The sequence below is a fragment of the Pleurodeles waltl genome, chromosome 3_1 (genome assembly GCF_031143425.1).
Source record: "Pleurodeles waltl isolate 20211129_DDA chromosome 3_1, aPleWal1.hap1.20221129, whole genome shotgun sequence".
Classification (NCBI taxonomy): Eukaryota; Metazoa; Chordata; class Amphibia; order Caudata; family Salamandridae; genus Pleurodeles; species Pleurodeles waltl.
This window is the reverse complement of record NC_090440.1, coordinates 621,706,530-621,724,389: the sequence shown is the minus strand read 5'-3', so window position 1 is coordinate 621,724,389 and position 17,860 is coordinate 621,706,530. Positions and strand designations below refer to the sequence as shown.

General features: G+C 44.8%; 1 protein-coding gene across 3 annotated transcripts in view; it reads right to left on the bottom strand.

Annotated features, from left to right (window-relative positions):
- Window positions 1-17,860, bottom strand: part of CD151 (CD151 molecule (Raph blood group)) — a 186,055-nt gene that overhangs the window by 31,094 nt on the left and 137,101 nt on the right. For all 3 annotated transcript variants that reach the window (XM_069223114.1, XM_069223116.1, XM_069223115.1), the window contains 4 exons: window positions 14,539-14,613; window positions 11,828-11,932; window positions 10,727-10,885; window positions 9,515-9,601 (listed from right to left, as the gene is read on the bottom strand). In XM_069223114.1, the coding sequence (XP_069079215.1) occupies window positions 9,515-9,601; window positions 10,727-10,885; window positions 11,828-11,932; window positions 14,539-14,613 (426 nt within the window). The remainder of the gene's footprint in view (window positions 1-9,514; window positions 9,602-10,726; window positions 10,886-11,827; window positions 11,933-14,538; window positions 14,614-17,860) is intronic.

Genomic DNA, 17,860 nt, shown 5'->3' with positions numbered 1-17,860 from the left:
TGGGTAATCTGCAGGTATGCAGATATTGCTGCTAGGTGTATTTTAATGGAAGAGAAGGCCAGGTTCGTTTTTTGTAAGTGTAGTAAGTAACCCACTACATCTTTTGGAGATGCGTGTAATGGTTGAATTTGATTATGATGGCAGTAGCAAACAAACCTTTTCCATTTGCTTGCATAGCAGTGTCTAGTGGATGGTCTTCTAGCTTGCTTTATGACTTCCATACATTCTTGTGTGAGGTTTAAGTGTCAGAATTCTAGGATTTCAGGAGCCAGATTGCTAGATTCAGCGATGCTGGGTTTGGATGCCTGATCTGTTGTTTGTGTTGTGTTAACAGATCTGGCCTGTTGGGCAACTTGACGTGGGGTACTACTGATAGGTCTAGCAGTGTTGTGTACCATGGTTGCCTTGCCCATGTTGGTGCTATCAGTATGAGTTTGAGTTTGTTTTGACTCAATTTGTTTACTAGATATGGAAGGAGAGGGAGAGGGGGAAAAGCGTACGCAAATATCCCTGACCAGTTCATCCATAGGGCATTGCCTTGAGACTGCCTGTGTGGGTATCTGGATGCGAAGTTTTGGCATTTTGCGTTCTCCTTTGTTGCAAATAAGTCTATTTGAGGTGTTCCCCAACGTTTGAAGTAAGTGTTTAGAATTTGGGGGTGAATTTCCCACTCGTGGACCTGTTGGTGATCTCGAGAGAGATTGTCTGCAAGTTGATTCTGGATCCCTGGAATAAACTGTGCTATTAGGCGAATGTGGTTGTGAATTGCCCATTGCCATATTTTTTGTGCCAGAAGGCACAGCTGTGTCGAGTGTGTCCCCCCCTGTTTGTTTAGATAATACATTGTTGTCCGTTTTGACAAGAATGTATTTGTGAGTTATGATTGGTTGAAATGCTTTTAATGCTTGGAAAACTGCTAGTAGTTCGAGGTGATTTATATGCAGCTTTCTTTGATGTACGTCCCATTGTCCTTGTATGCTGTGTTGATTGAGGTGTGCTCCCCACCCTGTCATGGAAGCATCTGTTGTTATCACGTATTGTGGCACTGGGTCTTGGAAAGGCCGCCCTTTGTTTAAATTGATATTGTTCCACCATAGAAGCGAGAGGTATGTTAGGCGGTCTATCAACACCAGATCTAGAAGCTGACCCTGTGCTTGTGACCATTGTGATGCTAGGCACTGTTGTAAGGGCCGCATGTGCAACCTTGCGTTTGGGACAATGGCTATGCATGAGGACATCATGGCTAGGAGTTGTAATATCATCTTCGCCTGTATTCTTGGTGTTGGATACATGCGTTGTATAATCTTTTGGAAATTTTGAACCCTTTGTGGACTTGGAGTGGCTATTCCCCTTGTTGTATCTATTGTTGCTCCTAGGTATTGTTGTACCTTGCACGGCAGAATGTGTGATTTCGCATAGTTGATGGTGAAACCGAGTTTGTAGAGGGTTTGTATGACCTGATCTGTGTGGTGTGAGCACCTTGTCAGTGAGTCGGTCTTGATTAGCCAGTCGTCTAGATACGGGAATACGTGTATTTGCTGCCTTCTGATGTGTGCAGCCACTACTGCTAGGCACTTTGTGAAGACTCTTGGTGCAGTTGTTAAACCGAACGGCAATACTTTGAATTGGTAATGTATTCCTTTGAATACGAACCTTAGGTATTTCCTGTGCGACGGATGTATTGGTATGTGGAAATACGCGTCTTTGAGATCTAAGGTTGTCATGTAATCTTGTTGCTTTAGCAATGGTAACACTTCCTGTAGCGTGACCATGTGAAAGTGTTCTGATTTGATGTATGTGTTTAGTGTTCTGAGGTCTAGGATTGGTCTCAGTGTTTTGTCCTTCTTTGGTATTAGAAAGTACAGTGAGTAAACCCCTGTATTTGTTTGTGCATCTGGTACCAGTTCTATTGCGTTCTTTTGCAGTAATGCTTGAACTTCTATTTCTAGGAGGTCCGAATGTTGTTTTGATATATTTTGTGTTTTTGGTGGTATGTTTGGAGGGATTTGTAGAAATTCTATGCAATAACCATGTTGGATAATTGCTAAGACCCAAGTGTCTGTTGTTATGTTCTCCCACTCTTGGTAATACTGACTTATTCTTCCCCCCACTGGTGTTGTGTGGAGGGAATGAGTGACGTGTGAGTCACTGTTTGTTTGTAGGTGTTTTGGGGCCTTGAAATTTTCCCCTGCTTCTAGGGAATTGTCCCCCTTTGTATTGGCCCCGAAAGCCTCCCCTTTGGTACTGTCCCTGGTAGGTGGACGGTGTTGACTGTGAGGTACTGGGTTGTGTGGATTGACCCTGAAACCCCCCTCTAAAGGTTGTCTTGCGGAAGGTGTTTAAAGTGCCTCTGCTCTGCGGGGAGTAGAGCGCGCCCATGGCTTTTGCAGTGTCAGTGTCCTTTTTTAGCTTCTCAATTGCCGTGTCCACTTCAGGTCCGAACAATTGTTGCTCACTGAATGGCATATTGAGCACCGCCTGCTGTATCTCTGGTTTAAAACCAGATGTTCGTAGCCACGCGTGCCTTCGGATGGTTACTACCGTGTTAACCGTTCTTGCTGCTGTGTCCGCTGCGTCCATAGAGGAGCGTATCTGGTTATTGGAGATGTTTTGGCCCTCCTCAACCACTTGTTTCGCCCTCTTTTGTAGTTCTGTGGGTAGATGCTCAATGAGGTGTTGCATCTCATCCCAGTGGGCTCTGTCATATCGCGCTAGGAGCGCTTGAGAGTTTGCGATGCGCCACTGGTTTGCAGCCTGTACTGCGACCCTTTTACCGGCTGCATCGAACTTTCGGCTCTCCTTATCTGGGGGTGGTGCATCGCCCGATGTGTGGGAGTTTGCTCTCTTGCGAGCCACCCCTACCACAACCGAATCTGGTGGCAGTTGTGAGGTGATGAAAGCTGGGTCTGTGGGAGGTGCTTTATATTTTTTTTCCACCCTCGGTGTTATTGCCCTACTTTTGACAGGCTCTTTGAATATGTCCTTTGCGTGCCTTAGCATTCCTGGGAGCATAGGCAGGCTTTGGTAGGTGCTATGTGTGGAAGAGAGGGTGTTGAAGAGGAAGTCATCTTCGACAGGCTCCGAGTGTAGAGACACGTTGTGGAACTCTGCTGCTCTAGCCACCACTTGTGAATATGCTGTGCTGTCTTCCGGTGGTGAGTGCTTTGTAGGATACGCCTCAGGACTGTTGTCCGACACTGGGGCGTCGTATAAGTCCCAAGCATCTTGGTCCTGGTCACCTTGGCTTAAGGTGGTGTGAGCCGGTGAATGTGACTGAGTCTGTGCCGGTGAAATGGGAGCCACAGGTGGAGGAGAGGGTGGCGGAGTTACCTTCTTCACCAGTTTTGTTTGTGGTGTTTGTTCTTGTTGGAATTCCAGTCTCCTCTTCCTCCTAATAGGGGGAAGGGTGCTTATTTTCCCTGTTCCACTCTGTATAAAAATCCTTTTTTGAGTGTGGTCCACCTCAGTGGATTGTAATTCCTCTTCGAATCTATGCTTTCGCATTTGAGAGGACAGTGATTGTTCCTCTGAATAGGAACCGGTAGTTGGCTCGGTTGCGGGTCGTTTTGGCACCGAAACCATGTCCACGCTCTTTTTCGGCTCCGAGGCGACTTTCCTCTTTTTCGGAGTCGACCCCTCTCGGCGTCGATCCTCCTCGGTGCCGCTGTCTCTGCGTCGAGCAGCTTCGGCTCCGCTATCTCGGCGTCGATCTTTGCCGGCAGCACTATCTCGGTGTCGATTTTTGCCGGCAGCACTATCTCGGTCCCGAGATGGCTGGGTGCCTGTGTCTCGACCCGAGTCGGACGATCTCGGCACTATTTCGGCCTTCTTCGGTGCCGATGGTCGGTCACCGAGTTTATGGGTTGAGCCATGGCCTGATGGCAGTGGCGTCCCCTGGGCCTTGTCAGTTTTCTTATGTGCTATCTTCGACGTCTTACTCACTGTTTCATGGTCGTCGAATTTGTCCGAGTCCGATTCATGGATCGAGAAGGCTTTTACTTCTTCTTGTTCCTCGAAATCTCGGTGTCCTGTCGGCGTGGACGCCATTTGCAGTCTTCTGGCTCGGCGGTCACGGAGCGTTTTTCGGGACCGGAACGCACGACAGGCCTCACAAGTTTCTTCCCTGTGCTCGGGCGACAGGCACAGGTTACAGACCGAATGCTAGTCTGTATATGGGTATTTGTTGTGGCATTTAGGACAGAAACGGAACGGGGTCCGTTCCATCAGCGTCGATGTCACACGCGGTCGGGCCGACCAGGCCCCGACGGGGGATCGAAAACTACCCCGAAGGGCAACGGAGATGTTATCGTATCGATGCGATGTCGATGCTATCTAACCCGATCCCGAACGCAACAATACCGACGTAATTTTCCGATTTTGAGCTAACTTTCCGTTCCGAAACCCGGAGCGAAAGGAACACGTCCGAACCCGATGGCGGAAAGAAAACAATCGAAGATGGAGTCGACGCCCATGCGCAATGGAGACAAAGAGGAGGAGTCCCTCGGTCCCGTGACTCGAAAGACTTCTTCGAAGAAAAACAACTTGTAACACTCCGACCCAACACCAGATGGCGGGCTATGCACAACATGTGTATCTACAGCTACAGATGCCATTGAACCTGAGGTTTCCGTAAGGATCCCCTGTATGGTGTTGAGTATAGTGCACCCATTGCCTTTGCCATGTCTGAATCTTTGCATCATTTTTCTATGGCTGTGTCAACTTCTGGGCAAAAAAGCTGTTTTTTATTGAATGGCATATTTAATACAGCCTGCTGTATTTCAGGTTTAAACCCGGAAGACCTGAGCCATGGATGCCTATATATTGTCACTGCAGTATTGACACTTCTGCGGTGTCTGCTGCATCTAGGGCAGATCAAATTTGATTATTAGTAATAGCTTGCCCTTCTTCCACTACTTGTTGTGCCCTTTCTGGTGTTCCTTGGGGAGATGCTGGATTATGTCTTGCATCTCGCACCAATGGGCTCTGTCATATCGAGCTAACAGTGCTTGTGAGTTAGCTATCCTCCACTGATTCGCTGCCTGGGATGCAACTCTCTTCCCTGCAGCATCAAATTTTCTGCTCTATTTGTCAGGTGGGGGAGCATCTCATGATGACTAGCTGTTTGCTCTTTTTCTGGCAGCACTAACTATTACCGAATCTGGAGGTACTTGGTGTGTTATCTTAATCAGGATCAGAGGGTGGAGGTTTATACTTTTTCTTTATCTTTGGCGTTATTATACGTGCCTTAAGAGCCTCACTGAATATTTGATCAGCGTGTTTTAACATGCCTGGGAGCATGGGAAGGCATTGGTAATTTGAGTGTGTTGAGGATAGGGTATTAAACAAAAAATCTTCCCCAAGTGGTTCGGTACACATGGTGACCCCATGGTATGCTGCAGCCCTAGCTAGCACTTGATTGTACACAGTGCTATCCTCAGGTGGTGAAGGTTTAGAGGGATAGCTGTCTGGGTCATTGCTACGAATGGGATCGGGATCATAAAGGTCCCATGGATCTACAATGTCCTGTTGTGAGTCAAAAGAGTGAGTGGGTGACTGCACATGTGTAGGAGTAGTAGGAGGAGAGGTATGCAGGTGTGGAGAGTGAGGAAGAGAATGAGGAGGAGAAAACTGTGGAGGTGGTGGTTTCTCCTTCTCCTTTGGCACTTTTGCTGGAGGCTGCATAGTGTCCATTTCCTCCCAAAAGGCTAGCTTTCTCTTTGGTTTTAGAGGAGGTGCTGTTAGGATCCTGCCTGTTTCTTTATGGATGTGAATCCTGGATTGTCCTTCATCCATAACTTCAAGTATTGGTTGTATCAACCTCAACTATGAAGCTCCTAACCTTACTTTGCTCACAGATGCATCCCAATAGGCAGACAGTACCATTGTGGTCAACAAGGTGATGTGGCCCATTCTGCCCCACTGAATCAGATTTCTGACCCCATCCCAAGGAAAACTCTGCTCATAAGGACAGTAATCAGCAGAGGCCACTGACGGTGGTCAGTGTCAAGAGCCAGGCCCCAGGCTATCCTTTAACAGGTAGCAGCTCCAAGTGGGGGCTTGTGCAGACCTCACTTTCAGCCTTGAGGCTGACAAGGAGTTCCTTAACAGCTCCTGAGGATCCTCTGATCTCTGAGGTTCCTCAGAGTGGGGAGCGACTGCCCCGGGAGATAGACAGCCTCCTTCCACTCTCCCTCCTACCAGTCCATAGGTGGCAAGTTGCCGGATACTGGTTCTCCATCTCCGAGTCAGAGTCTGTACCCGGAGGTTGAACAGGTGACAGGGGTGAGTCTTCCCCTCCTGTCCCTTCATCTGGCCTCCCATACCCTCTGTTTGTAAGTGGTAACCACAGAAACCTGAGCTTTCAGGGCACCCTGGGCAGTCACCCCTCCCAGCTCTATAACACCGGTGTTAATTGATTTCCGATATTGCAGTCAATGGGCATATGGGGGCTAACTATGAACCCTCCAAAGGGCCACTTTCTCACCCCATTCTAGGGGTACCAGAGCCATAGGAAGGACAAAGTTCTGCCAAAGCACCTGGCTTACCCTACACATCAGTATACGGATCTAGAAAAACTAAGCTTTCCACCCTGAAGGTCTACCTGGCACAGGTATCCCTCAGAGCAGTGACAGCGATCCCATTCACTATGATCTAATGGAAGTGACAACTCCCACCACACACCTACCCTCTGAGTCCATCTGCCAACTAAGGGAAATCAGAACATGTTTTTACTCTGTGCTCCTGGGGACTATATACCCTAAGGCCATATTGGCCATACTGGTCACTGCTGTACAGTTTCCACCAGTAAGTGGGTTCTTTGGATGACAGAGCTCCACTTCATGTGTCGTAACTGAGAACAATCTAAGCAGTGGGGTTGGAATTGGGGAGGCCTAGGTCACCGCCCACCAGAACCCCCACTCCGCTGTTTCTCAGAAAGGGCATCAGAACCCCTTCCCACCACCTTACTCTGAGACTTGCAAGTTTAAAGGTTTAAGTAAAAATAGCATTAAGAAGCAAAAAAGAGCTAACTGTGGGTATCTGGTCGCGCTAGAACGGAACAAAGTCACAAGTTCAGGCAGACCTCGATTGAATGTGGGCTAGATACAGTAACCATGTTACACCAGCTGAAAAAGTTACCTTCCCAAAGTCCAGCGCGCAGAGTTCAAAATTTCAGGATTTCACAGAATGAGCTCAACTGATGCCAGCTGAGGGTTTTAGCACCGCTGGGGAATTGGGAACTCACTCCAACAGAGCCCAGCAGGACCCTGGCATGTCCAGCTGCAGGTCCAGGCAGGGCAAGGTGCGACAGGTCAGCTCGGCAGTTGCAGGGAGGCCTCTAGAGCTTCTTGAGACCCTGCAGCTCAGAACAGGAGGTCACCAACTGAACCTTGGAGTCACTGGTAGTCCTGGGATCCTGGGAAAGCCTCAACTGGAATGGAGGTCCTCCGAGGGCACAATACATGCTTCAAGCAGCAGAGCAGTTCTCTGAGGTACAAAGCAGGCTTCAAAAGCAAAGCAGGAGGGCAGTCCTGTAAGGTATGAGGCAGTCCTTCTATGGGTCCTTCGCAAGTCCAGAAGTGAACTGGGTGGCTCAGAAGGTCCAATATTTCTAACTAGTACCGGGTCCTGCTCTGGGGAAACTACCCCCACATCTGGTTCTGGAAAATTACTTCCCTCCCCTGTTTAGGTTCCAAGTGGTCTAAGGTGACAAAAGACTGGTGTCAAGTTTATTTATTTTTTTGGGTGGTGGAGGCAGCCATTTGAAATTTAAGAGAGACAGGGAACAGCCTCACTCATCCCATCCTGGCAGGATGGTCCTCTCCCAGCTACACCCAGGTGTTACTGTTCACTGTATTGCATTCCTCATGGGGGAGCAATGAACAGGCCCAGGCAGCTGGAAACTCTTCTAGGCCTACGAAGGTTTAGAGCATGAAAACGCCAACTTCCTAAAAGTTACATTTTCAAAATTGTGATCTAAAACTCAGTTTTACCTTTCAAGAGGATTTTACATTAGAATTAATTTGAGTTTAAAAGTTACATTTCTCCATGTTCCCAATCAAAGGTTAGCAGTTATTAAGTGAAATAAGGTAACCCAATGTCCCCTATGGAAGAGGTAGGCCATACAGCAATAAAAAACACATTTAGGAGCTTTTCACTACCAGGGCATATAAATCTTAAAAACGCATGTCCTACTTTTTAAATACAATGCACCCTGACCTATGGGCAGTTTAGGGCCTTCCTTACATTAGGGGTGGCTTACATGTATTAAAAATGAAGTTTTTTGCTAGGCCAAATTAGCTGTGTAAAACTGCATTACAGGCTGCAGTGGCAGGTCTGAGATGTTTTATAAGGTTACTTTTAGCAGGTTGCACAATGAGTGCTGCTGCCCACTAGTAGCATTTAATTTACAGGCCCTTGGCACCCACTGTACCATATTCGAGGGTCTTACAATTAAATGTACCAATCAGGTGTAAACCAATATTACTATGTTTTAGAGGAAGAGCACAAGTACATTAGCACTGGCTAGCAGTGGTACAGTGCACAGAGTTCTAAAAGCCAACAAAAAGAGGTTCGGAAAATAGGAGGGGTGAAAGTAAACAGTTTGGGACGGACCGTGCAGAGAGGGCCAAGTCCAACAACCTCATGCAGGAATGTGTGCATGAGGTTAAAGTACCCAGGCTGTCATGCAGCTTGTGGCTTCATACCAACCACCCTGGGGCTTCTTGAGACTAACAGAGCTAGATGGAGAAGATATGGAGGTAGATGCCTGCATTCTTAGGTTCTAATTTTGAAGCAGCTTCTGCTGCATGTCTCACTCTCTATACCTCGATTTCTATTCTGGTTTAGGATTCTCTGATTCCATAGCAGCTACCCATTTATTATCCAGCCAACAATGAATGACCTGGGCATGCCTATTAGGGCCTTACCAGCATCTAGGTGCATAACGATGTTATACCAATGATATACCCATAATTGACTGGAACATACAACTGAGAATCCATAGCTATACTCACTTAATTTTACAAACTCTTCACCCAAGTGTGCTGTGGAGGCAGGATGATTCAGCTGGGCATAATTGCCCACATAATAATAAGTCTGAGTGTGTTCACTTCCCTGGTTTAAGCTCAACCTCTAGTAAAAGGGCAGATCCCTCCTCCTCACCAATCCTATAACAAGCCACCTAAGACGGTTTACAAGGGCTTACATTGGGCCAAAGCTACAACACACCGGTCATCAGCAAATTTAAAGGCACTGGCTGAGCAGAGCTCAGATCACTTACATAATGCCACCTTTAGACTAATCAGCCAATCTTTTGCATTTAAAAACCAGAATGCACAAATCAGTTTTGTGAAAGCTCATTTACATTGTTTGTAAAACTTAAAAATATGTATTTCATTACTGCTAAATATGCACAATCTACTTCATATCATAAATCTTACTAGCAATTAATATACAAAGTATACATAAAGTTTTGAACAATAGATGGCAATCTCTCTTCACAGATCGTTTTTACCTGTACAAAAGCAATGCCGAGTCCTACTGCCCCTATGATCTTTAAGTGGGCCTGGATGAAGTTTTCCAGCTTGGCGATGCAGCCGCCCTGAGGAAGAGAAGAAACACTGATGTAATTGTGGATCTCAGTTTCTTCTGCTGAAAGTCAAGTAAACCTGATAAAGAGTGGGTGTATAGGAAGAACACTATGTAAATGATACATTCCACACAAGACGCCTGATGCTCACAATACCCCTCTCACCCCTTCAGGGACCTTGTGCCTCAGGGGATTATATGTCATGGAGCCAGGTGGTCAATAGTGGGTTCGGTTAGGTAGCAGGGTGAACAGGAGTGTGTCTGCCCCCGCACCGATCCCAAGATGTAGTATCACCTTGGAGTGCCAACAGGTGGCATTTTGCCAGGTGGCTCAGTAATGCGGCTACGCTCAGTTCATTCATCTGGAGATTCCGTCTTTTGGACTGAGGTGACAGGGACACGCAACAAAGCAAGACGCTGCGGTAAGTGACAAAGAGTGAGTTCCGCAAATCAAGCGACTTTTGAAGGCTATACGTGGAGTGCAGCATGTAGAGAGGGGGACTTCTATGCACTTTTCCCACCTAAAGCTTTTTCATTCAGTTATAAGATTAAAAATGCATATAACATAGGTGACCCATGGTGAATCTTTGGAAGTACCGTCAAAGTTATTACTCTGCTGGTAACCCACTGATTTGCACTTTGCTGGGGAATGGGCAATATTCCTTCTAATGGTGAAATAATTGCACATGTAAAACTGATTTCCCAAAACACCTTATAGATCTACTTGAAAATGTTCCATACATAAGCAAGCCTGACTTGCGCATGTAAAATATTGAGGAGGCCAGACCTGGTCCCAACTGTCTTTCACAAATGGCTCTCGACACAACTATCCCTTTCCTTTCACTAGTGACCTTCACCTTTATATGACGTACAAAACGTTGAGTAAAACATCAACTTCCATGAGGCTATAGTTTTACAAATCTCAGGGGGGTGTGGGCACGTTCATCTTAGCACTTGCTAGTAAATAGCGTATTTCTTGCAAATCCATAGGGGAGCCCTGCAAACTTGTAGTAATGCGCTATGCACTGAAAAAGAGACATTTGCGAAAGGAAAGCAGACAAAACGCAAGTAGAAGAGTCACTTGCCACATCTCCTGTCCTCAAAAATCAAAGGAAACAAAAACAGGAGTGATATTTACCTCTGTTTTGTAGATGTTCGAGGGATGCTCCCTCACCCCACACTTTGGGGTCACAGTCTTGCAGCAGCTGTCGGGGACGACACGGTCTTCTGCATCTGGTGATTTGATCCAATCGCTGCCACTCCAATCAGAAGAATTGCCACTGCCACAGCACTTAAACTAACATGAAAAATCAGACTGTTACTGACCACCAAAATCAGGACTTGGGAGACAAAAAATTGAAGCTGCCAACGTCAACACACATTTTAGGATACTGGTGCACTACAGCAACATCTAGTGTAACATCTTACCCATCTCAATAAAAGGCCTCTCCTTTTCCTTTTTTTTGTCCTCATTTCGCCACCCTCACTTTGGCTAAGAGAAAAAAGGCAAAGGCCGAGGCCCTTAAGGTATGTTTCCAAGTGCGCGGTCCACAGCACTGCTGGGCCAACCCATCGACTGCCATCGACCACGTCTTACTACTTTCTTCAAGGCATGATCATAACCAAAGCGGTACCCGATTAGGTGAGGGGAGTTTTAATCATTGGACTTAACTTTCAGGAGGAGGAAACCAGAAAAACAAACATCAAAACAAAAATGACACATCTAAACATACTCCAAACTTATAAACTACTGGTAAGCATAAGGCCTCTCCTTTTCCTTGAGCACAAAGGACCTCGACAAGGCACAATGCCAAACATTTTGGCTATTCTGGACCACAAATCTCTGCCTGCTCCAAACTCACGATATTCTTTACCTGGCCATTCAAGATTCTGGCTAATTCTAATCACACAAAGAACTGACCTTTTCAGCAAATGAAATCAGTTTTCAGATGAGCAAGCTCAAGGGAAGAAAGTCAAGTAAGTCATTTGCTTTTGTTCTGGATGCAGCAAAGCTGGGGTGGCAGGGGAGTGATAGGGGCATACTTGGACACTCAAGATCACACCACAGAGGAAGCTAGCAAACCGCCTGATCGGCTGAATAATAAGGCATACTCTTTCAGAAGAAGTATATAACCTTGGTAGTTGGGAGGCACATATTCAATGCCTTATGCTATCGATTTTTTGGGAAAGTGTGGATAGCAGTTTTAAACGTGCAGTGCCCTCTCCTGAGTGCCCCTACCTCTTGTTGCAGTTTGTCAACAGCGTTGGTAACCTTTTCTTGCCCACTCTGCTGGTACTTCATGGTCATAGTGTCTTTCAAGTTTTGTTTGAGCTCTGTGCTCAGCTGTAAAGGCAATCAGACAATGAGGGAGAGACAAGTAAGATATGTTAATCAACAGTGAGTTTTTTCAGGCCCAATTCATATATCTTAACCAGAAGACATTAGTAGTAAATATTTGATCAGGGTGTACCCCAAATGCTGTTTTCACAATTACCATCTCTGCCTGGATCAGTGAAGTCTAAAAACAGAATTGTACATCTATCGGCAGTCTTCTTAATGTTTACTGCAGTTTGTCTTGGCAGTAGAGGACAGGCAGAAGCAAGCAATCACATGCAGAGAGGTGCAGCCACTGGCAAAGAGAGACTTGCAGATGCAAACACAGACATTCATGCAGAGCTACTGACAGAGAGGCATAGCTAAAAGCAGAGACATACAAACAATACCAGGAATATACAGCAAAGTGGAAATACACCAATATATAGTCAGAACACTCCAAAAGAGAAGACACCACTGGATTTGATAGATAGCACCCAAAAACAGACACCCTTCGAACAAGGACAAGCCAGCACCCCCAGAGCAGAGACATGTTTTATTTATGCATGTTTCAGATGGTTCACAAGTTATCTTACAGAACCTCGGACACAGAAAGCTAACTCCCAGAAAGATTTTCCAGCTGTCCCAATGGTTTACTCCTTTAATCATGAGATAAGAATGAGTTACTTCATGCATTCCCCATGCTTGCCTCCTCAGACCAACTGCATAATGATGGCTGGAAATGCCATGTATGGCAGCTACCAGGGCACTCCCGGTAAGCCAAAGGTTGGGTTTAAATGACCCAACACTGACCATGCAAAAAAAAAAAAAATAGAAGATAAAGGCAGTATTAGGGGAGCGATACTGAAGCACTAAATGCATTCACTTCTTATGGAAAGTAAGGCACAGCAAGTCAGAAGAGATGCATTGTTACCTGTGCACAAAATGGGGAGCACTGCAGCATTAAAACGGAGACAGCAAAGTACCCTGGGTTACGAACCAAGCCACATTGAGCAAAGACATGAACCATAGGTGGGAAGAGCAGTAATGCTAGGAAATTCGAATCATCAGATCTTAGTGTAACTGGAGAGGGAGGCATAAACTGTAGCCTTAATTCCTGTTAAATCTGTTGAGAGTGCATACAATCTGTGTACATTCAGCGAGAGTTAGGAAACAGCCTCAAAAGCAACTTGAGCAGGTTGGTCCCTCCGTTTCAAACGGCAATTTACAATCCTTAAAATATATCACACATTTTTCCAACTACTGAGTCATCCAGACACTTGTGGGGATATTTGATCTATAGCTCTTATAGCATCCTCGTTACTAGAGACTTCATGAGGCCACACTCTGCAAAATGATAAAACCCCTGAAACAGAGATGGAACAATGTCCATATCACTAGCTCCTAGGAGGAACTTACCTGCTGAAAACAGATGCTGTCCACTATATACAACAGAATCTCCAGCAGAACCCCACCTCACCTTCAGTATAACAATGTAAGAGTCTGGGTCAACACGCTTCAGAACTACATAGAGCACATGACAAATCTATAAACTGAAGCATGCTTCTGTAGGGATAGTGTCCTCTCAATTGATCAGCTTTTAAAATACAGAAACTTAATTCAGCCACAGTTTTTACAGCCTAACTATGGAAATATTAGCTAAGGAATTTAAAGTATATTTTTTAACTAAGGACTGGTTTTGAGATATTTATACACTGCAGACTTGGACGCAAGTTTCCTGGCTCATTTGTAAAAACCTTGGAAAGCCTGAGGACATTAATTTCAAATCTCATTTAATAACATTTGTATAACCAAGTCATTTTTCCATTAGATTGACAAAAGTTTGTACTAGACCTGAACGTCCTTTTTTCAACCTTCTGTAATATCATCAGGTATACATTCTGTTCGCTTCATGAGAAACTTTTTCAAGAAATCCTTTGTTTCTATTGTGGGCAGCGAGGACTAAATCAGTAAGTGTCTCCATGGTCTCTAACCATGGTCTAGCAGCCAGCTCAAAAGTATAATGAGTACCCAAATGGCAGCACCGTTACAGAGGTAATATACTAATTGTATGCAAGACGTTAGTGACAGCCTATCAGAATTCAGCCTGCCACTGACTGAAAGTGTATTTAAATTCACATATGAATTTAACCTTTCTTTGTGATGATTAGTCATTGTGAATTATTTAATGATTTTACAGCACGTGAGCTTGGGTGGGAGCGTTCTACTTTCCGAGCATATAACCACCTTGCCTGGCTTGCATGTGGAAGAGTTAGAATAATTACAATATGGATTTCTGGAACCAACTTTTTCTTCTGTAATCCCTATAGCCTGTTCCCGGGTTGTCTGTATGCCCTCAAAATATTACTGGCTCTACCAACCATTCCATCTATACAACTATTTTCTTAGCCCAATCTCAAAAAGGTAATCCCTTCCCCACCACCTACGTTAATGGATTAGGCCAACAGGACATTAAGGTTACTCTTGGGTTTAGTGGTCTTGGCCAACAGTGAAACATCTCACACAATAGGAGATATATAGAGGCAAAAACATGGGCATTAGCTAACATGCTTTCACAAACAAACTCAGAAGCGTGAAACCACACACAATATACCCTCCTCCCTGCTGGACTTTACCTGCTGGTAGTAGATGTAGGCTAGGATTCCTGCCAGGATCTCCAGCAAGAAGATACACAGCAGCAAAATGAAGTACTGTAAAAAAGCAAAGACATGCTGCCTGTCATCACTTGAAATCAATATTTATACATACTATTAGGGTTCTATGTTTTAAAGAACAAAATTTACGGATTTGGGAGCAAAGATCTCATCATTCATGCCCAATACAGGTGTGTCGTTGGGAGTCTGATACCAGTACAGTTTCGGGATTAAGGTCTGCTTTTAGAGGATCCAGGTGGATTTTGTGTAAGCTGGACACAGCAAGGATCAGAGGCCTTAGTCCTATGATTCCTTTGAGGAATATGATTTATTACTGTGTTACTTTAGTTAGAATGTTTATCTGTAACTGTAGGCTTAGACTCTCATCTAAAATAAAGCTCAATTAACTGAAATGGTCCACAACATCGAACTAGGAGCCAAGCAATTTTGAGACAGCAAGTCAGGCTTGGACTGGGATGTAACTGTGGGCAGGACAGAGCAAAAGGAATTCAGTTTTCTGGGGGTACAGTTAAAGATGGCGAGGTGTCATACATGATATTATGTACCACAGGGTTTTTGCTAGATCGGCTCTGTCCTCCAGAGATGCGACTTTCAAATACAAATCAGCCACAAGCATTCCAATGAAAGGCACTTTTAGCTCGTGTCAGGGGTTATATGAGAGGCTCCATACTCCAGTTTAAACACTTAGAGATTAAATATAATCACATTTGTATTGCTTATGTTCTTGGTAACTGTCCCAATAACTGTCTCAGAGCACGGTAAGAGGATATCTTTTGGAATACATTTTTGCCATCACTCCTCGTTCTCATCCAGATTTGTAGTAGAAAATGGGGATGCTCCAGTTTAAAACAATCAATAGACAACTTCTGTAGCTTCCTCCTACCTTCAGAATAAGACTTTGTATGTGTCCTTGATAGACCTGGTGATCATAGGCGGACACCCTTGCCTCTATATTCAAGGCCGCCACATATAAAGTTTGCACCCAGCCCATAAGAAAGTAGCTCTATGGGAAAGCACTGCACCTTTCTTTGAAAGTACCTCTATGGGAAAGCACTCATCTTTCTTCGACCACGTCCATACTTCTCTAACACAAGGTATCTTTCTTCACACACTACTTTGTGAATGATTCTTCCCGTTTTGAACAAAGCTATCCCATCAGTTGACTTATAACACATTAAACATTCCTCAGGAAGATGACTGAGAAAGCTGACAACACTTTCCAAATCAAAGCACCCACCTCAAATTGGAGTACCAGTCCTCATTTGGTTAATCCTGCAGCTAAGAAATGACACCCGTCCAAGCTGTGAGTGACACACCTCACATCAAGGAAAAGAATGACAAATGGCTTTCAGTCCTGCTTGGGCTCTTATTCAACCTTGTCTTTCATCATTCCCCGATACCTAGCTTATAACACGCATAGGATTCGTACGGCCCTTCAGGGTTTTTTGTCTCCTACCTTTGAAAGAGACACCATGTTCCCATGGGCATGTGAACATTTCAGTGCCTGCCAATACCCTGCAGAGAACTGAAAGGAACCATCATCTACACTGCAATCTTCAAAATGTACATGTACTTCACAGAGTCCTCAGTGCCGGATGAAAAGGAGTGGGGCCAATAGGCTGGTGCCTACTTTGCCAATTTGGTAATCCAGCACAGAGTCCTACTTGCCAGGCTGTGAAATCAGAATTCACTAATTTGCCAATAGCAGAAAGCTCATGCTTGTAGTGTGAATAGTCCCTCACCTCTAATGCCTGCTTTACCCTCAGGGAAGCCTGTTTCTCAGCACCTATCTGCAGCTGAATCAAATTAAGATCTAATTCATCCACAAAGACAACAGCACTTCATAAGCACTAATCCATGATTCCCTTCTACGGGCAACAAATGCCCCAGATTCATTTCAAAAAGGGTTTTTCCCTCAAAACCTGGCTTGTCCAGAAAGCAATACAATGTGGTACCAGCGTGTTCTACAAATAATAGAGATGCACTTTGCTGTAAAAGACTATCAAACTATACTTCAAGCATTGGACGTCTCTAACAAGGATACTAGTCTGAACATCAGTTTCATGATGACCTAACCGAAGAGAATCTTACACAATATCATCTTTCTTAATGGGTTAAATACCTACAATAACATCTCTCCCACATAGGTATAACTACAGGATCTACAAACTGAAGTCCGATTCATCTTAAATAACTGCTGCATCACACAAGGCAGGAAGGACGAGCCTACCGGTTCGAAACACTGACCAACTCATGAGTCAATGCAACAAGAAGAATGAGATTAGTAGCCTTGAAGTCAAGGAATGCAACGCAAAAATACAAGGAGACAAGCTGGGCACTCAGCATCTGAAATAGCATCGCTCTTCATGTCATGCACATCTCAACACTCCTGCAGTTCAGAAAATAGCTACTTACACTTTCAAAGCCACATGATCAGTGACAGTTCCTTTAACTTCAAGCACAAAACCTCCATATGTATAACCTTGAATAGTTTCTCAACATGCAGTATTACCTTTAACAGTTCACTAGTTCTCCGCCGTGAACAGCACTTCATAACTTCCTGAATCACCAGGTTAGTAAACCTCTGTGCAAATAGAAATTGTACAACCTACTTTTCCTGCTGGGTACTAGCCATCCTTGTATATGGCATCTGCAGCAGTCAACATCTGCTTTTGCTAAGCAATTACGTCATAAATATGTGAATGATCAGCCCCTCCCACAAGTGTACTCTCAACACAAAGATCAGGAAAGTCCATCGGTGTGTACACTTGGGTAAATGTACAAGTGATGCTAGAAGCATGCAGTTCATTGCAAGAAATACAAATATTTATTCAAAAGATTTGCTCGGCAAATCACTTTATAACCTTGATGCTCATTCCCTTATCTGCAGCAACTCGAAGTGTTCAAAAACAGGTTATGTACTAATATTAAGTAGGGATATACTGTAAAATGTGGACTGGAGCGTATCTTAGTCAATAATATTAGGGGTGACAACCTGGTATTTCCCTACAAGCAACAGTGTGTACCCAACTAAAAAGCACAGGGGGCAGGTTGTGCCTGCACAGATAGGGTAATTAGCTGGGATAGAGGCGTAATTGTGAGTTGTTTTAAAAATTACATTCTTGGTTAAATATATGGAAAATGTCACTTACCCAGTGTGCATCTGTTCATGGCATGAGACGCTGCAGATTCACATGCTGTGCATATCCCGCCATCTAGTGTTGCGCTCGGAGTGTTACGAGTTGTTTTTCTTCGAAGAATTCTTTTCGAGTCACGAGACCGA